The sequence below is a fragment of the Lagenorhynchus albirostris genome, chromosome 5 (assembly GCF_949774975.1).
Source record: "Lagenorhynchus albirostris chromosome 5, mLagAlb1.1, whole genome shotgun sequence".
Classification (NCBI taxonomy): Eukaryota; Metazoa; Chordata; class Mammalia; order Artiodactyla; family Delphinidae; genus Lagenorhynchus; species Lagenorhynchus albirostris.
This window is the reverse complement of record NC_083099.1, coordinates 39635870-39658051: the sequence shown is the minus strand read 5'-3', so window position 1 is coordinate 39658051 and position 22182 is coordinate 39635870. Positions and strand designations below refer to the sequence as shown.

The window sequence follows — 22182 nt, the reverse complement described above, 5'->3', positions numbered from 1 at the left end:
TAAAAATAAACTGAATCCCTCTCACTTTTAAAAAAAATAATTGGGATAACTTTCCCAAACAATATATCAATGCACTTTTCTTTCAATTTCGTAAAAATTCAATAAAAACGTACTCAGTGTTTGCAAGGAGAACAAAGCTGAATATTCAGTCAAAAGACAGAGTCAACAAATAAATTATAGTATATGATAAATACCAAGATTGAAGATTGCAATAAATGTCACGCAGTTATGCTAAAATTTCAATTAAAAAAATACTAGTCTATAATAAACCTGAAACACATATAAAGATGTCACATGTTCCTTTTCTAATCTAATTATCTTTACTTATTTGTTTTTTGCAAATATCAAATAGATTTTTTTAAATAAAGTAACCCATTCCTTCCTCTATTGATAACTGTAAAGTTCATCATAAGCCCATTCTTTCATATACTATAATCAAGGTAATCAAAAGTGGAACTAAAACTAAATCTCCACTGACTCCTTAAAATGCAAATTTTATAGTCCTCAAACTTCCCCTATGAATACATTAAATAAAATGCTAATAGTATTAACTTCCAATATTTTGATATTTCTAGCAAAAACCAGATTTATGTGTGTAGATATGTACACTGTATCCAGCACTGAACAAATAAAAAGCTCAAGTTGTAAAATATCATACATAGTACAAGTCTATTTTATAAAAAAACAAAAAGCTAAGTATAATTATATATGTATATGTACATCTGGGAATAGAGCAAGGTACAGTAAGAAGGGTACTAAACTATTAACACTGGATTGGTGGCAGATAGAAGATATATTCATTTTTTTTCTTTATATACCTATCAGTTTTTGACCCATTATAATAAACATGTATTATGTTATAACTTTTAAAAGTATGTAATAATTTTTTTAAAGGGGAGAGGATGTGAGCAAAGGACAAAATTTTCTCACAGCTTACTGTGAGTATATTAGAATTGAGGTATTGTTTTTAGCAATCTGAAGTTACTTACGTAACTAGAACTGATAAGATTTTTTTCTTTTTCTGTAAAATAAATGATACATTTGTAGAAAGTCTATGCTTCTACAAATTTTCACACGCTATTTCAACAGCCTATGAACAGGGAGAAAAATGAAAGAAGTGAAACAGAGAGGTTGTGTGCATTGCTGGAGGTCACACCATAAAATCATGTTCTCCCAGCTCCTCATGCTGTGCTTTTCCTAAAGTAAACAGACTATGTATGTTAAAGTTAAATACAGATGCTATGAATCTGTGATAAATGGTAATGAGTGTGGCCAAAGATACCACTGTGGCAAAGGCATTCTCCATCTTAACTCCTAATGCTTTGATGGAAGAAATAAAAAGAAACCCTGTTACCTCTGCTGCTATTTCTCTCTCTGCAGTTACAGACCTTAGATCCTGAGAAAAGCATGAAATAACTACCAGGTACCTTGTGGGGTCCTATGCAATGAAGCAAAACCTATGGTATCCTGAACTAGAATATAAAAAATATCCGAATACAATATTCAGTTACTCTCATGGTTTTGAGAAGGCCTGACTATCAGACTCTTGAATAATGGGAAGTGGGGGTTATTTAATGCACTTAGAATATTTGGTTTTACTTTATAAAGCTTTAATAAGCACATGTGCATAAAAGTCAGACAATAAATTTTATCTAGGTTAAACATAAATCTGAGACTATTAGTAATATCATGAAAATTACATGACATATTGTCTTTTTTTTTTTTTTAAAGCTAACTGGCCACCATTTTCTACCAAGACCACCGTGTCTTAAAAAAGCAACAACAACTGACAGATCTTTCTTTGGAAGAGAGGGGAGGGAGAAAGGGTAGAAAAAAGGCCCAAGTTCCTGCTGTTTGATTGACTAGATATTTATTAATCATTTACTGCAGAAGCAAATTTTAATAAACTTGTAACTGATCAAAATGTTTCAGAGAAATGCATCACTGACAAGGTACTGTTTCTGACTGAAATGTGAGCTGGTTCCCAGATTTAGGACTTGTAAACTGCCTAAGAAATCAAGGCAGTAACACGATATTAATATTTAATCCACATTAAAGGTATTTTAATTTGCATACATTCATAGGACACACTTGTTTTTTAAAAGGAAAGAGAAAAATTTATAGAATTGATCTTCCAGAAAGAAGAAAAACTTCATGCTGTTTTATCTCACGATCACAGTTTAAGGAAAATGTCTGTTTTAATATGCACATTTACCCTAAACCTGAAATATATATCAGCTTAGGTAAAAAAAAAAAAAAAATTAAAATGCTGGGAGGAGAGGAATCTATTACATTGAAGTCCCTAAATAGTATATGAGATAATAGTTTTCATCAGTGTTTAATAAATATATAGAGTGTATGAGAAACATCAGTGTATTGTGAGATAACTATGATCTCAAACTCATTTAGAGAAATGTCAAAAATATTTTTTTGGGAACACAGTGGTGAAACATTAAAATAAGACAGGTATTTTAAAACGTAACAGACAAAGGATGAGTGACTTTAGAATAGGGTTCATAACCTCTGTTTGAGAATAGGGTTCAAAACCTCTGCATGCATCCTCAAAAGTATAACAATAATACATAACCTGTATTTACGCTTGCATTAAATAAAATCTTTAGTCTGTGAACTGAAATACAGCCGTTGTATTTGCGAGTTCTACACAAAATAGCCTAAAACAGAGAGAAAAGGGCTTTTATTAGAATGTAGTATTATTGATGAGCATGTAATAGCAAGAGCCCGCCTACATTTCTGGCAAGCAGCAACTATATTCTACAAACCACTGATGGGCTAAACAAGCTATTAATGACAGTTGCTTTTCAACATTTAAAATGGTCAGACTGTGTTGCCTGACCACAAGGACAAGTAGGTCATCACTCTCAAATGTTATACAATATAAGAAACATAAATGAGACCTCTGTGGGGAGAAAAAACCCACAGGTATGGCTCCAGAGTTCTTTGGCTATTCAACTATTAATAGAAAGCAAATCCCACTTAAAGTTGTAAATACTTGTAACCCATTTTACTAAAAGATTTATCATCACTTATTTAACTTTCCACCTACAGCTGAACAAGGTATTATTAGTCCTAGTGTCCAGCTCCAGCCCTGAAATATACAACTTAATATCCAGAACCCAAATAATAAAAAAAAAATTAGCCCTTTGCTACTCTCACAGAGTAAGATGATGAAATTTTTCACCCTGTATAAACCTGTGGAGTGTCTGTCTCCCTGGGTTTATGAATGCCCAACTAATCATTCATAGGTTGCAGAATCATACTCAATGAGTATATGGGGGAACATCTAGATTTTTCATCAGATTCAGAGGGCCTTGTTCATTGGACACATGTCTTTCAAGTCAATGCCTTTCAATGTACTTTTCTTTCTGGTGGTCACTGGACCAGCAGCATTAGCCTCACTTGGTAGCTTGCTAAATGTAGAATCTCAAGTCCCACTCCAGACCCAGAGTTTAAACAATATCCCCAGGAGGTTCATATGCACATTAAAGATGGTGAAGCACTGACCTAGAACATGTCCCCCCACCCAAACCCACCTCCAGTTATTTGACTTTTCAGAAAAGAGAACAAGGGAAGTTTAGAAATATCATACTGATCAGGATAATTCACTTCATTCCCTGCTGGGCATGGCACAGCAGTCCTTTCAAGCCAGAAACAACCCACAAAACTATTTTGACCTAAAAAAAATGACAACTTTTCATATAGCTCAACCTAATATATTCAGATCTCAATCCCTCTCCCAAGAGGAAAGGATAGCATTATTTTTATAGATTGCTAATAAAACAATCATAGCTATATTATAATCAAATGGCAAGGTTCTATCTCCTGTACACTTTCATAATTTAACAATAAAAATGCATGTTAATGTCACCTACTTGACTGTATTAAAAACACTCTAAAAAGTAAATCTTTTAACCCCCATTACATAGTTCAATAAAGGTTACTACTCACTATATTACCCAGAATTTAAAAACATAGGATGGCAGAAAAATATAGAGTCAGCTACCTTTGATATACAGAGAACTTAAGAGTCAATTTTCCACACGCTAGGACATCTTTAATAAAAAAAAGTCAGGCGCAACATCACCATCTAATAACCACCCACCTCCACTCCTTCAACCCTGCTGTGTTAACAGACATACACTGGAGTCACATCAGACGGTCTTTAATTTGTATATGATTCTTCGTCAAGTAAAAAATACTATTTCCTTAAGTTCATTATAAAATCTAAGCACAACATTATAAGCAATGTTTCCACTCATTTTCTCTAAGCTTAAATAGATATGGACACTGAACTCTGAGATGTTTTGTATTCAATTCTGCTGACCATTCGGCAGGACCCTGTAGGAGGACTCCTGAGGATTCAAGGTCTATTCAACATTGATTTCTGACATTTTTCATTATGAATTTCTCATTTGAGGCAAAATTTTTCAAAGACATGCCACCCTGTGCCACCCCTGATAATGGCTGTAAGTTTAATACATAACTGGAAGTACAAACAAAAATCATCTACAGAAAAACAAAGTGCAACACTAAAATGCCAAAATAGTGAACATACGCCTAGGATTTGGTGTTACCATAGCACCAGCTAGAGGAAAGGGGCTTGAAAAGTAGTGGGACCAGAAGAGGCAGCCTCAGGAAGCTGCTTCTGGGAGAAAATCAGGTAAACAGAATACATGTCAGTGACAAGAAAGAAAGTAGTAAGAAACAAACTGCTAAAGAGAAACAAGACATGTCAACCCCTTCCTCCCTGCCACCCCCATCATCATCTGTTAGAGAAATTACGCTTCGATGTACTGCAGAAGACGGCAACCCTTAAACTAGGAACTCTGTCTACAAAATGTCTAGGATTTCTAAAACGAAGGAAGGAAGGAAGGAAGGGAGGGAGAGAGGGAGGAAGGGAAGGAAGAAAAAGAAAGAAATCAAATCACCCCCATATAAAGCTACTATAAGAAGTTAACTAGAAAACGCAAATTAAAACATTTCAGTAGATGAAAATTCTTCTCCTAAAACCAACTACAAAGCACAAGACTCATTTGGACAAATAACAAAAAGAAAACCTAGAATCAGACATTCAAAAAATAAAAACAGAAATGGAAGGAAAAATATTTCAGATATGGAAAATACATTATAAGGTGCACAAAGAAGAATAAATTTGAATGAAAATTTAATAAGAAATACTGAATAAAAGCAGGAAAACAATTCAGAGAATAAAGACAAAGTAAAATATTAAAAAGACTCAGAGAGAAAGGGACTGAAATAGAAGACAAGCAAAGAAAGATTATATATTGGAGTCACTAAAGAAGAAAATAAAACAATGGAACGGACTAATATTTAATTCTATAATCCATGAAAATTATTTCTAGAAATGAGAAAACTTAAGTTTACATATGAAATTGCCCAGAAAAATTAGCCAGAAACAATCAACTTTGAGAATTATCCTAGTAAAAGCAAGATCAATGAAAAAACGGCAATGTCTCAAGGCAAAAAAATCTAATTATTTATAAGGGTAAAAAAAATAAGGCAATGGGCTTCCCTGGTGGCGCAGTGGTTGAGAGTCCGCCTGCTGATGCAGGAGACACGGGTTCGTGACCCGGTCTGGGAAGATCCCACATGCCGCAGAGCGGCTGGGCCCGTAAGCCATGGCCGCTGAGCCTGCGTGTCTGGAGCCTGTGCTCCGCAACGCCAGAGGCCCCAACAGTGAGAGGCCCGTGTACCGCAAAAAAAATAAATAAATAAGGCTGGTACCAGAGACATCAAGAGCAGAATAATATCTCAAGAAAGTCAAGGAAAAAACTGTAAGTGAAGGGTTTTATGTCCAGTCAAGCTGTCATTCAAGTCGCAAGACTCCAGAAAAACAGCTTGGAATGTACAAGATCTTGGAGAATAATGTACATAGGAGCTTTTCCTGAGGAATATACTAGTGGATGAGTTTTATACAAACAGGAGATAAATGGGGAAATATCAGCAAACAAACTGATGGCAAATATTTAATATATTTAATTTTAAAGGTGATTCTAAAACAACGTAAGCGTGGCTGGAAGAATAGTATGCAAACATTTTATATTCTAACAAAGTAGCAAAAAACACAGCAAGAAGAAATGGGAGGAAAAGGAAGAAAGGGAAAATACAACAGGAGCATTGTCTATAATGAAGGTAACAGGTGGGAGTCAAAGGATGTCATCTATAAGGTTAAACAGGAACAAGGGGGATTAAAACCATTATAAAAGGTATAAATACAAAGGCAACCACTAGAATAAAAATGCAAACCTTCCTAAGTTTCATCATCATAATTACAATAGCTCTTCAGAGACAATTCTCCATAACATTCTATACATGTTATATCAGCCATCAGCCTTTGTTCAGAACTATCTTTTCAAAGAGATTTGGTACAGCAAACAGTCTTTGGTATAGCAAAGATGTTCAGTATAGCAAACAGCAAGACAGAGACAGAATCTCCCCCTGGGCCAGAAGGCATGTTTGTTACCTAACTAGGATAATAAAGATAATGTCTTTCTCTTGGGCAAAGTTTGGGCAGATTTTCTAACAGCTCCTTAAAGAACTCCTAAATCTGGAGCCCCTCAGCGATGACACAAACCCACTGGGTATGCAGCATCACCCCATGGGACTTGGGGGTCAAGGGGAACCTATACAGCCATGAAGTACGTGCTACTTTTTGTGCTGTTAGTAAGAAAATGCTTTGTCTCTGACGCAGGGAATCTTGTGTCTTCTGTCAGCATGTATGAAAGTGTAGCAGGCATGCAAGTTGGGCTAAAATCTTAATAAAGGAGACACAGCTAAATAGAGAAAGAAATATAGTAAATATAATGATACACACAGTAATTATGGAGTGATTTACAGGATATACTGATAAGTGAAAACAGCAAAATAGAAAGAAGTATACACAATATGCTTTAAAAAAATTATTTATTTGTTTATTTTTTGGCTGTGCTGCATGGCTTGCAGGATCTTAGTTCCCCAACCAGGGTTCAAACCCGGGCCCCTGGGAGTGGAGGCACAGAGTCCTAACCACTGTACCTCCAGGGAATTCCTTACAATATGCTTTTTATAAGAAACAGGAAATAGGAATACATACACATATGCATATACATATATATATACACATAATTTTACAAAAAGCACAGGAAGGATAAACAAGAATTTAATAAAATATGCTACCTACAAGGAATAGAGAATAGCTAGAAAGGAAGGGAGTGACACCTCTCTGACGATACTACTGTGTATCATATTTTGACTTCTGGAAGCATGTTAACATTATAGATATTCAAACATAATTAAATCTACAAGAATGGGAACAAAGGCACCTAAAATTGAATGCAAATGGAAACAAATGAATGCCACTGTATTTCAAAGGAATAAACTACACTCAAGGGGGAAAAAAACTACAAATAAATCTTGAAATCTTTTATTTAAGTTTATTTTCAAAATATATAGCTGTACTGGAACTATTTTATGTATATTATATGATTGAGCAAATGGGTAAATGTATTAGTGTTGTTAGCAGTCCAGGTTCTCCCTTTACATAAAGGGAAATACAAGTATGAAACGGGGGAGGACAAGGAAGAATTCTGTGGTTTGGATCGAAATTGGAGGTATCAGTATGACTCACACGTTCTTCAAAATATTTATCTACTTACCTACCTACCTCTATTTAACTATCTAATCTAGCACTGAAAGGTCCTAGAAGTAATGAAATCGCAGAGACAATGAGCATATCACATGTCCAGACCTTGATTCCTAAAATACCATTTTCCTCTAAAATGGAATAGGGTAATTTGAAGAAATGGCTGATTCTGGAAGTGGGACAGGGAAGGTATAAGATAAGCCTGAAACATCTTGTTGTGTCAGAAAATGAGGACGTGCTTAGAAAAAAAAAAAGGGAGTATGTTGAAAGGACCCAGAAACCATCTTTAAAGAAGATTCTCTGGACAAATCTGTGACAATCTGAGTGTCAAAATAAATAAGAAAAGTAACTGATAATAACCTAGTCATGAGTCTTTGCTCACAATAAGTAAATAAAATAAGAAAGAAGGATGGGCTTTTCCTTATAGTGGAATGCTGGCTGCTAAATATAGGGGGAGTGGTAGAGCTGGAAAAATCTCAATTTTGCAATCATCAGGCAAGAATCATCAATGGATGTCGGGGGCACCAACCTTCAAAAGTTCTGTCTAGAATTTTAAACAGACATAGACTTTATGGGTAGTACACAAGTTTGTGAGAAGAAAAATAAAATGGTATTGGGGAGTAAACTATAAGAAATTTAAGCTAAGAATGATATGCTGGACAGTTCCCAGGAAAAGTTGGCAACATAGAAAAGAATGATAGACTAAAGACTGAATCAAGGGCTTGAGAGATTGTGACAAATAAATGAATTGGCCCTTGAAGAGGTTTCAGGGAAACAGAGTCCACCTATCTTATTCTTCTCTCCATACACCCACACTTGTTACAGATAACTATATATACCAAGAAGAGCCCATAAACAGAGTACAAAGACAGTGCAACCATATATGTGTTCTTGTGACAAATATACTGCATGCCATTTTTCTTAACTCATTTAAATTTATATGGCTTTCACCCTCTCTTAGAACAATGCTAATTTTCTATGATAATCCAGATAAATTTGAAAAGACAAGAAGGGTACATAAAGAAGAGATTAACTCCAAATGTGTGGGATGTTCTCATTTTAATGTTACACCATATATTTTTTAAAATCAATCTATTAGAATCTATACTTTAATTATATTTGGTATGCAGCCAATTCAAAGAAGGGGTACGTGTGCTAGAAGACAAGGGTTATAAGTATCTGTTCAGCTGGAAAGTGGAGAGACCAAACCTAAGGAGCCCACAGTTGCTAGACAGACAGGTTTCTTTGTGCTCAACCAATGAATTCTTAAGTTCACTTCCTTCTTAGGCAGTTATAAAGAATATCATTGACTTTACTGAATATTATTAGTGTACAAAGCAATATATATGTGTATATATGTGATAATATGTATTCATGTATTCATATTATTGTTAATAGTTCACAGTCAGTGGGTCAAGTTTACAATATCAAGTTATAGAATTTGAATGACTTAAGTAAAATGCATTAAAATCATCTACTTCCACTACCTGTTGTACTAATCATGGCTCTCTCATCCCTAAAATGCCTTATCTTTGAAATACATTTGATGTATGTGACCCAGATAAAATGAAATATAACTCAGAGTCAAAAATGGAAAAGGTTTTTAAATACTTTTAGCTGAAGAATTCTTTGTTCAGATGAAATCTTATTTTAAAAGGTTAAAAGTATACAAAATAACTAAAAGTGGGAACTATTCTGGCTAAAGTGGGCAGGGGAATTCTGGAGTGCCACCTGTTTTGGGGAGACTTCCTGGCAGCCCAAGGCAGTTAGAAAACCACTGCTGCATAAGATTATAAGTAGAGTATAAATGCATGAAATTGTCACTGAATGTAAGTTCATACTAGTGAGTATTAAAAAAATATGGAATTTAAACAAAAAAAAAGAATCTAACTCATCTACTGATGAATATGAACGAAGTAAATATACAGTCTTTTTATTAAATAGTAATTTACAAGAGAAGTATAAAAGACAGCTCATTTTGGAACTATGTTAGCTGTTCTTCCTTGTTATAAGCTGTCAATTGATACTGGCATTAGATATCTTAGATTAATATTTTTATTCTGATGTCCATATGTATGTCCTAAATATCATGTGCCACAATGAAGTGATAAACAGGGATTCAAGAAATAATTTTTAATAATGAGAATAACAATATTATTTAATTACTTCTAATCTGGACAAATATATATACTTCAATTTTTCTAACTAGTTTATTATATTCTGCTTTTAATAATTAAATCTGTAATTTTTAGGATGATTTTATCGTTTTTAAAAAGTCTAGGTTTCCTCAGTTTCCTTTAGCTATTGAAAGAAAAACCAAAAATCCTTTCTAACTCTAAAACTACTATAAATAAAAATGAAGCTGCCTCTTGCTGCTGTTTGCTTTGTGGAAGCAGAACAAAAGCACATTAATAGTTAACAAAGCTACAATATGATATACGAATGAAGTCTTGCATTAAAAAAGTACTTAGATTGTATTTACAAAAGAATCTCTATCATTAATTATTCAACGTTTGGATTTGACCAGAAACCAGAGCATGACTTTATAATGCTCTGTTTAAATGAACTACTTAATGTTGTAATGAACACTCAATGTGGTGAGCTCAATGAATTTTGGACCTGGTATAATACAACAGTTCTTCCAATTTTCTGATGAATTGACAGATTTTAATGTTAAGTCAGTTGGAATTTTACTTGTTTTAAAAATGTTTACTTAAACCAAAAATTTTGCATCTCAATTATTTTATATTCTAAAACTGAATGTAGTTTAAACTAATGCATTATTCATAAAGCAAAGACATCAGGAAAAACAAAGCTGTGCACTTCTTTCAAAGCAGTTAAATTGCTAAAACATACCATATTTATGCATGCAATATTTGATTGTGTTTTTCTTAAAACACAAGCTTGTTTTTGTCAGATCAAGATTTGCCAAAAATTCTACACCAAACACTTTTCTTTATAATTAAAGCAATCATCAATCCAAGGATTGTCATCCATTTTATTTCATCTCTACATCAGAAAAAAATGTAATTTAAAAAAAATTTTAATTCCCTTGAAATGATAAGATAAATGAAAATGTAAGTGCCTTCACGTAATAACAGTAAGCTGACCCTTTGGGAAATGGTTGACTTTCTCAATACAAGGTATTCAAAGCTCATTCAAAAGTGTTCATTTAGAATGCAGATATCAAAGATGATGCAAATGTTCAAGAGAAAATTAGAACTTACCAGATGTTCTAATACAGCTTTGATGCTTCCAGATTCCCTAAAATAGAAGAATAAAAGTTTAAAATAGTTGTTAAACTCTTGTCTGCTATAATTTATGTTTACCTCAAAAATATTTTACAAACCCTTATAATTTTTTCATATATCTTTCCTAATGTTCATAATAACTTTGTTTTTAAGGACAAAACAATTTCCTTACGGAACAGATAATTTATTTATATCTAATAGTAGTACTACCGCTAAAATTGATATTCGTCTAGTAGAAAGAATGTTTCAGACTTTTCAAAGTCAGTGGAGAACAAAAAAGAAATCAAATGTGTTATTTTACTATTTGCACACTGTCTTTATTTTACATTAGCTATTTCATTAGAGTTTATGTTTTTTCAATGTTTATTATGAAAATGTTCAAACATACAGATTCTTTCCACAATCTAGAGTCTATAATTGACATTTTACTACATTTGCTTTATCAAATATCCATCCATCAGTAGGTGCATTTTTATATAAAAAATGGCCACAAAAAGAATGTTTGTGAGTACATAGTTAAATAAGTCAATCTTAAGTTTTTTCCTAGCATGAATTTTATCAACTTAGTGCCCACTACAAATCAGAACCTAAGACTATTGTAATATTTAAAAGCAAAAAAATCACCAATGGAAACACAAACATCAAATATCACAATATATTTTAAGTATTTAATTTCTTGCTTTTCACTTTAAAAAAGAGTGCTGATGAAACTAAAAATACAAATAACTGTGCAAGTAGCAAAGGTAATTTAAATACACATTTGGTGAAATATGGCAATAGTGAGATATTTTTCCTGATTTCGGTCAATGCTAATTTATTAGTGACAAATGGACTTTGACTTTTCTCACTCCAACAAGCAGTATTTGAATTCCATCATTAACATCATGCCTTATCTGTTTTAACATAAAATTATACTTCTACCACATTGCAGAAAATAATTATGAAACATCCAACAACAGTACTGCATTCATGATGTTTAATTTTTTCCCCATACCTCTTTCTTTCTCTAAAGGGGCCCCAATTTTATTTCTTTTCTCTTTATTTTGTCTCCAATTTTTTTTTTTTTGGCCAAAAATCTACTTACTTCTGTTTCCTTTGTCTTGCTATACAATCTTTTCAAATTTCCCTATCTTTTCCCTTTGGCTCTACTGCTTGAAAACTATACTCATGGCTTCCAACCTTTGCTCTCACTGCCCAGTCTGGCATCCTGGGAATAAATTCCACTGTCTACTGATTAGTACTCATCTTTAGCCATTCTCTCTTCTGCTTTCTGCTTCTGGCAATGCTATATATTCAACATTTAAAAATTTAAGGATTTCTGAAACTTATTCTCTGGATGCAGTCCTAATGAAAAATGACAGAAATAAATTGTAACAAGGTGTCAGAGAAGGCCAATAGCTACATAAATAATTATTTTTACCTTTATTATTATAAAATTAATGTATTTGCTGGAGCTGGAAGTCAGATGAATCTTTAAGTTTTCACAAGGAAATTCTCATATAACCATTTGTGCAATTTAAAATTTAAACAAAAAAATAATACATATAGTGAGACATCTGACAGTGTAATATGTATTTATGTGTATGTATACAGGTTACAATAAAATTAAACCTTCCTCCCATCAGTGACTCCCAATTCTCAATCACTGGTATTAGTTATTTGTTTGTCCTTCCAAAGACAGTCTATGCATGTGTATGCATGCTGCTGTGTATGTGTGTGTGTTTCTCTTCTTCTTCTTCTTCTTCTTTTTAACCCAAACAGAAGCATAATATACACACTGTTTTGTACCTGAACGTGGCAATCTATCTTGGAGCCACGTATATTTATACTATATAATACACATCTACTTAATTTTTCCCCCATGGCTACATTGTCACATCATGGTTCTTATTAGAAAATAATGCTGCAATATAAAAGAACAAAAATGCTCAGATTCAAAGTACAAGTCCACAATTCACTATCTGAAACCATTGGGGTTAGACATGCTTCATTAGAATATTTTGGATTTTAAGAAAGGTAACAAGGTACATATAGTGTATGTCATAAAACACTGACAGCAAGGCTTGAAGAAGCACCTCATCATCATACATATTAATAATTCTGAAAGAAACATATGAATGTCCACACAAAGTGGGATAAACAAAGACTATAAACAGCCTCATCTCAGGGTAGGTTTTGCTGTCAACTGACTTTGTCACAAACTTAGGGAAAATTTCCCAGTTTTCTGAGTTATTTGCATTTTGGAATCAAGGATAAGAAAAAGAAAGAAAGGAGGGAAAGAAGGAAGGAAGGAAGGAAGGAAGGGAGGGAGGGAGGAAGGGGGAGGGAGGAAGGGGGAGGGAGGAAGGGGGAGGGAGGAAGGGGGAGGGAGGAAGGGGGAGGGAGGAAGCGGGGAGAAAGCGGGAGAGGGAGAATGGGAGGAAGGAAGGAAGGTTGGCTAGGTATTGCTTTTTTATGTTTCCAAGTGATTCTTTAAATTAAATAATTCTAGGAAATATGCATTTTGAATGGCATGCCTGAAAGAAAACTAGACATCAACATTGACACTTGCCCCTTTCCTTTGCTACCAAACGTAAACAAATGTAATCAACCACAAGGTCTTGGCTATCCAACGTCCTTAATTATCACTTAGATTTAACCACTTCTTTCTATCTTCACAGCTATGTCTTATTTTAGGCCATCATCTTTTCTCTCCCTGATGACTGCAAAGCTTCTTAATGGGTCTCAGTGACCCCTGCCTTGCCCCATGTCAATTCATTCTCCATAATACATTAAGATCTTTGTAAAATGTAAGCTTGATTATGTCAATTTCCTTCTTAAAATCCACAATATACTAGTACACTCCAGTTTACTAATTCCCTCTGTTATTTTGCCAAAGCTATTATCACATGGAAAGTGGCAGCAACAGCCATAACAAACTACTAACCTTGCTTTAATCATCACTGAACCACTCACTCTCTCTACCTGAGATGTTCCTTTTGTCCCAGACTCCTCTAATCCTCCTTATCTATCTGAAATATAAAAACATTCTTCAGAACTCAACCTCAACAAAACCTCCACTGGGGAAACCTCTTTTCCTCATAAATGAGGTACTGAACTCTCCCCATGTGTTCACATCACAAAGTTCTCACACTTTATTATAAATACGTATTTACTTTCCCATTGACAACCACTAAAATGAAAACTCCTTGAGGACATGAATTACATCTTTCTAATTTTTATATCCCAGCATCTAATACAGTGCCTGAATCAGAGTATGTATTCAACTAATAAGAGTCTGACATCTAACCATCATTAAGACAAGCTTAGATAGAGAGTCAGTAGCAACCATCCCAGGTCTCTGGGTGGTCCTACCCAGCTCCATACCACTCAAAGAAGGCAACTGCAACAGTGAGTTGCTGTTTGGAAGAATAGTTTTGGGAGCTGTGTGTATGTGTGTGGTGGGTGGTAGGTGGTTGTTTCGCTTTGTTTCGTTTTGGGTTGTTTTTGATAAAGTAGGAAGACACAATGGAAAAGTGGTTGACTGAGGCCAGAGTAGAACAAATTAACCTGGAGGAGCACAAGCCAGAGCCTAGACTTTCACCCTTCTCCTTAGATTAAAATTAATAGCCAAGGCAGTTGAATGTTGCAAGAAAATAAAAGAGAAACCCACAAGGAAAATTTTAAGATCTTTGAGGTGTGTAGGCACAGGAACAGAAAAACAACAAAGAAAGCAACCTCTTCCAGAGAAAACAGATCGAGCAAGAATATAATAACATATTCAAAGATAAGGGAAGATTTTTAGAAACTAAATATGAAAAACAGTTATGAAAAAGAATCAATATGAGATAATGAGTATTAGAAATACAATAGTTAGAAACTCAGAGGATGAATTGAAAGCACAATAGCTACAGACCAAGAATAAATTAGTGAGCTGGAACACGGGGTAGAAGAACTCTCCCAGAAAGCATAGGAAAGGTATGAAAGACAGAACAAACAAGAGATAAAATTAAGAACAGGAGTAGAAGTATGAACATCTATATATTAAGAATCCTAGAGGGAATGCAAAGACAAAATAAAAGAGAAGAATTATTTGAAGAAATAATGACGAAAATTTCCTAGATATAGAAATATTCAAATCTTAGATTGAAAGGGTACACACAGCAGTGAACAGGACAGCTAAAGAAAAATTCACAGCAAAGCATAATATAAGGATAATTAAGACTGTAATATTACAGATCAAGAGAAAAGTCTAAAAGTTTCCAGAAAGAAAAAGCATACCCCTCCATAAAGGAAGACTAGCACTGACATCAGACTTCTTAACACTAATGCTAGACGATGGCATATTAACTTCCAAGAGAAAGTGTTTAAAAAAGAAAAAGAACTGTAAACCTAGAATTTATATTTAATGAATAAACTGTTATTTACATTAAAGGAAAAATAAAGCAATTTTCAGCATACATAATCTCAGGAAATTCAAAAGTTCTTAGGAATGTAATGCAATAAGAAGAGAAATAAAATCAGGAAGAAGCAAGAATATAAAGCAAGTAAAGGCTGGCATAGTACATAGTAACTATTGTAATCTTAGTAATCAGTGACTAAAAAGAAAACTAAAGAAAGGTCACCTAACAATCTAGAATTAAAATGCCAGAGAAGGGACTTCCCTGGTGGCGCAGTGGTTAAGAATCCGCCTGCCAATGCAGAAGACAGGGGTTCGAAACCTAGTCAGGGAAGATCCCACGTGCCGCGGAGCAACTAAGCCCGTGTGTCACAACTACTGAGCCTGTGCTCTAGACCCCGCGCGCCACAGGTACTGAAGCCCGCGCACCTAGAGCCCGTGCTCCGCAACAAGAAAAGCCACTGCAATGAGAAGCCCACGCTCCACAACGAAGAGTAGCCCCCTGCTCACCTCAACTAGAGAAAGCCCGCATGCAGCAACGAAGATCCAATGCAGCCAAAAATAAATAAATTTTTTAAAAAATGCCAGAGAAGTTTCTTAGATTGGGTATGAAACAAATCTAGCAATGTGTGATTTACAAGAGACAAAAAACAAAAAGGATCCAGAAAGGTTTCCAAAAAAGAGGTAGTAAAAGATATAACCAGGCAAACATGAATTAAAAGAAAGTTGGGGTAAAATGACTTTAATGACAAGATATATTTAGGCCACTTCCCCCTTCATATATATATATTTTGATATGTATATATCATGCGATATACATACATAAAAGAAGGCCATTCTCTTCTAGTAAGAGATACAATAGATCAAGAAATTTTCATTTATATCCCGAGGGTTTGCATGTTTGTAAAGCTTAATATGTATCATAGATGGGGACACCAAAGTTTCAACAAGTTCTTCATGAAAATCAGTTTTATTTATTTAGTCTTACTTTGGGCAGAAAGACAAGGAAGAGTGGCCATCTCAAAACAACGCAGATAAAGCATCATGAGTACATAAATACTACATTAGACAGCATGATGTATAATCCTGGTTCTAGAAGCAAAACAGTTGAATGAGCTTGGGTAATAATCTAAATTCTCTGAAGCTCAAATTGTTCACCTATGATGTGAAGATTTTTTAACATTTGCTTTACCTAACACATAGGGTTGCTGTGAAAAAATAAGCAAGATAATGTATATGAAAGTACACTATAAATTGTAATGTGCTATAGAAATGTTATTATGGTAGATATTTAAATACAAAAGTCTAAAGAGTGGTTCCAAAACTCTTAATGAATTTTTTTAAAATAGAGAGGCAAGATTCAAGACATTGACAGAAGGATCTTGCAACAAATGGGATAAAGCCTGTCCTCTTTAGTGGTCTGTCTCTTGGGTTGTCCCTGTCATGACTTCATCAATATTTGTGCAACTCCTTTTGCCCTGTGCTGAAAGCAGACTTAATTCAATTATAGGTCTCAAAACTGATAAAATGGTCCTGAAGTGGAAAATGGGAAGAGATTATTGGCAAATGAATAAAGATTTGTATCGAACTAACACACATGAGTACAGCAGGTCTTTTTTTAATCATTCCCTGTCTTAAATCTTCTGGGAACCATGAGTTTCCCTTCCCCTCATGCAGCACATCGATTTCTGAATTAGACTGCAATATTAAATAATTAATATACTTGCCATGATTGATGTTTTGCATTAGTTGAATATTAGGTTATCAATCAAAATCCACTTGGTTTAATGTAATAATATTGAAAAAGTGTCAGGGGCTGTTCATCCAATTTGTAGTTGAGGCAGCACAGATAGTAATGTTGGCATAACACGATGCTTTAAAGCAGGAAATTCAGTGGCTCAACATGTATGAGGCAGACATTTTGAAACTAACTGGGAGAAGACTGAGGTTGTCCTAAATAAACCTTGTGGCACCTGTCAGTGTCAATGTTAGTTCTCCTTCCAGTAAGAAGTTGCCATACATCAATCATACCATGGCAGGCAAGAAAAAAAATTAAAATAAAGCTACTGATTTACCTTTGTGGCAAACAGATTTCATCATTTTGCCAAAGGAAGCATGCTCTAAATCTGGAAATTGTTGCTATTATAAAGCTTATATAATCTTAAGAAATTTCTAAACAAATAGACTAAGATTTTTTAGATCTAATCTTACTAAGAAGGGATTAACTTTTTTTTTTTAATATGAGAACAAATTACACCAAAGTGATCATTCAGGTTTTATAATGGTCTAAGGGAATCTGGTCAAGGAGCCACAATTAATAATGATATTTATTTTGAAAAAACAGCATTCCTTTTGATGATGGCATTCTCCTTTCTCTCAATATTTTGTATCAAAATTGTCAAACTACTACCTTAGAAAAATATTTTTAATCATTTGCTTCTCCTAGTACCTAGTAAAAGCAAATTTTTCTCATCATTCCCTATTAAATCAATCTAAAATCTATTATGAATTTACTTATAATAGTAATATTTTACAACATTAAATAAACAAAAGACATCCAAAAGAAAAGTAAGTTTTTTGGGTGGGAAGTAGAAAAGTAACAAAATAAATATAAACCAAAACTATTTCATAAAGCAAGACAAAATACAGTATTTAGTTATAAAATAGAAACTATAATACATGTAACTAAATAAAGTAGCATTAATGTCTCATTTCACTGACCAAGAAATAAAAGATTAAATGTATTTATAACCAGTAATGTATTGATATATGTATTAACCCACATAAAATACGCACTATACAATAATTATGAAAAACAGAGTTTAACTCTTAATAAAAATTTTTACAGGTTTTTTGGTTATGAACTAAGCATATTATTCACTTTTAAAAGATTAGTATGCTGCAGTTTTCTACAGCTATAAGAGATAAGATCACAGTTAATTTTGTACTCTTTCTCATAAAGCAAAAATCTATGTGAGCTGTTTTTTTTTATAATGGCAGTCAAAGTTTTTAAAAGCCTGAGTTATAAGTTATAAAAATATATACATCTCCTATCTCAAATTATAATTGATAAATTTTCACATGTATAAGACCTTTTTCTGTTATGTATCAAATGTTATGATGAAAACTTTGGTAATACTATAAATCTAAGAAAAACTTGGTTCAAATTCCAACTCTTATACTTAACTAAATAACTCTGTCAGGATATATACCTTCTCTAATTTGCCATTCTTAAGTTCAAATCAAGGATTAAAAAGATAATCGGCATGCATATAGAAGTCACTCAATAATTACTTGTTCAATATGACAGACTAAATAATGGACTGTATTCTACTTTCAAAATCAAGAAACATCTTTACAGATGTTAGCTTTTTCGACCACCTTAAAATCTGTTTCAACTGTAATACCTATAAATGAAAGTCAGTCTACTTTTCAAATAAATACAAAGAGCTTGGCCCAATGGCTAGCATCCAATAAAAATACCATGTATATCTTGACATAAGAACATTCTTCTATCCTGATCTCTTTGAAAGGAGGCAGAATTAAAAAGTACACTGAAAAGAAGTAAGCAAAAATAATTTCTTAATTACCTAATTTTTTTTACATTTTACCTCCAATAACAAAAACACAGACTATCACCACTAAGTTCCAAACTAGAATTCTTAGTTTCAACTTACTAGGTTTGGTTAGAATTCTCAGCATTTTTCCCCTGACTGGAAAATATCTTGCAAATTAGTGAATCTAAGTGTATATTCTTTGGTTACCACAGTTCAGAATGGTAGTTTTCAGACATTTGCTTTTAACAAGTAGTTATTGATCTATTATTTGCAATAAATTCTGCTCTAGAACTTATAAATCATGTGCACAGACAAGTGCACTATGGTTACTGAATTTTATGTGTACTGTTCTAAGATTCTTTAATTAGTTTTACAAATATTAGTGAGCATCCATTACATCAGGACAAGTTTAAACTGAACATATTAAACAGCTGAGGGCTTACGATATACACTGAGCTTATTCCAATGGGAAGGTGAACACTAAGTTGGTATGTATCATAAGTTATTTACAGTTATTCAGGTAAAGAAGTTCTGCATGTCACAGAAAGGGCCTACATGGGAAAGAAAAGAGATTTCAATATTTTTCAAGTTATGCTCTAGACAACAGTCTCAGATGTAGAAAAACTAAGAGAATTCATCACAAGTATATCTGATCTAACAGACTTGCTAGAGGAAGTGCTTCAGACCAAGGGAAATTATACTAGTAAGAGACCTGGAACATCAAAAATGAAGGAAGAGCAACAGAAATATATTTATTGAGCACCCTCATACCTAGGCTCCATGTTAAATTCTGAGTAGATAATAAAAACAGTAACAACAAAATAAGCAAACATCAACAACAAAAAGTACCTTGGATGTTTAAACTGTATTGTCAAACCAAGACTAATGCATGAAATAGTTAACATCCAAGCCAGGCAGTGAAACTGCATGTGAACATGCTACTTATCTGCTATTTCCACATGCAGCACTAAGGTTCATAATCATTGACAATCTTCTTTCCCACTGAGGCCAAATGTAGCTCAAGAATCTTTCTCAACACTGTGCTCTAAGGAGTCACTGCCAGTTGTCTGCAGTTAGCAAGTGAGGTACAACCTATTCATCACCACTCCCTTCAATCCATGTTCTTGACCTAAGTTCAAGAGAAGTTCAGAAGAAGGAGAAATCGCCATATGTGTTGGAATGGTTGGGAAATATTTAAACGAGTAGGGGTAATTTTAGCTGGATCCTGAAGGACTGACTGCATTTGAGCAGAGTTGGTAAGCAGAAAAGAAGAGGCAGGAAGAGCAAGCCCAAAGGTCCCACATGACCTGTTAGAGGTCAAGTAAGGACAGTAGCCTGCCCAGAGTAGATGTATTAAAAGGTTATATTTCTTTTAGTCTTTAATTTTAAATAATTTTTATTAGGTAAGTTTTCTGGACTATCATGTACTGTTGTGCCTGTTGTTTAGTATGGGGAGGGGGGAGTGGTGAAGAAAGGAAAACCTAATGGGGCAGTAGAAGCTAAAAGCTATATGCCCTGGCCAAGCAGTGCATCCTGGTGTGGTACTGCATCCACCGGAAGAAGGGACAGCTTTTCCTAGTAGGCACAAAGGTGCCATATGGACTAGCAGTCCCACAAATAATAAATGCTTATTATAGAAAAATTCAAAATCACATCTGGTTCTAAATGAAGAATAAAATAAAAATCACCTGAAATCCCACCAGCCAAGATAATACCTCAAGGTATTTTAGTATTTTCCTCCTTTCGTATGTGTACACACAAACACACTTTTTTCTTACAAATATGGAATCACCATTGATTTGTTATGTACATAGCTTAGACTTTTTCACTACTTAATTATATATTATAAACAGTTTCTCAGATGTCAATAAATATATTTACATATAATAGTTTTACTGTTTACATACTATTCTGTTCATAGATGTACAATAGGTTAACATATCCATTAGTGTTGGACATTTGAGTTGTTTCTGATTTCTTATTCTAAATAAAACTAGGATGTAAAAAAAGAATAATTGATCATTATTTAAAATCATTTATGAATTTTATATTATGTTATGTTTTGACTTCCATTCATCCATCCTTGTTTAAGATGTTACTGAATAGATGATCAAAAAATTAGGAAGTAAACTAACAAAGTGGAGGACACTTAATCCAGGAAATGGGGAAACATCATAGAAGAGTCGTGAAGAGAAACCGTCCCAAGAAGAAGGGGGAAGGAAGTCCCAGAGTGACAGCTCTACAGCAGGCCTGGCTGAGCCTGGGACAGGAAATACAAAAAAAAAAAAGGCATGAGAAATAGTTACATACTCTAGGAAACAAAAACGTATACAAGGAGCCATAGTACTTGGATCATCAATGAATGATATTTATATAGTCATATTAATGTAAACACGGGTCATAATTCAATAAAAAATAATTATAAGATGGTAGAACAGGTGGGGTAGGGACTGTAAAAGCACTAAAATGTCATCCAGCATTACAGGCTTTTAATAAATAATGCCTGAAATTGACAAATTGATGATATTTAGAACAATGGAGAGATTCTGCCAAGAATTAAACTTGCCTGCCTCTGGGAAGTGAGATAACAGCAGTCAGGGAGACAATAGGGGATTATTGTTTAATTATACCATGTTGTGCTACTGACCTCTTAAACTGTATGTATGTGTTAATTTAATGGAAGTTAAAATTAATCTTTATTCTTAAAAAAAATAGAGAACCTGGTACATCAGTGGTGCTCAAAAAAATAGAAGCTGCCTATTCTCCTTAAAATTCTGAAATACATCTGAAATGTGTTCATCATTTAGCTTTAGTTCTCCCAAAAAGCAGGGTCTGAGACAAGGACTTGCAGGCAAGTGGTTTATTTGGGAGAATGACCCCACCGAGTTCAGAAGAGAAGGAACTGGAAGAATGAAATACGGAAAGAGGAACAACTAAACCAAGCATGTGTTATTAAGCTGTTATGCTTCTGTGGGCAATTGGAACTCAGTCCTGCTGAAGATCCTCTGAAGAACTATGTGTCTCATAATTGTCTGAAATTGCAAGAGAGAAGTATTTATCCCCCAGCTCTGGTCTGCTGTTGGTCAAGTTTGCCCCACAGAATGTTAACTCCCTGGCACTTCAGACTGCCCTCCCATACTACAGCAGGAAGCCCAGGGCAGAAGGCAGGCGATAAGTGATGCAGCTGAGTGAGGCATGGTCAGACCACACCTGCACATAGCTGTTTGCTGACGCAATGGCCAGAAGTGGAATACAGACTGAAAGGAAGTAAGCTGGGGGACAAAAGATGACCAACATGTATGGTTAGATGAATATATATATGCAAATTCCAAGCTA

General features: G+C 34.1%; 1 protein-coding gene across 1 annotated transcript in view; it reads right to left on the bottom strand.

The window, feature by feature from the left end:
• The window catches only part of RSRC1 (arginine and serine rich coiled-coil 1), a 453481-nt gene that overhangs the window by 217856 nt on the left and 213443 nt on the right, over nucleotides 1-22182 (bottom strand). The window contains exon 5 of the mRNA XM_060149888.1: nucleotides 10888-10924. Coding sequence (XP_060005871.1) covers nucleotides 10888-10924 — 37 coding nt within the window. The remainder of the gene's footprint in view (nucleotides 1-10887; nucleotides 10925-22182) is intronic.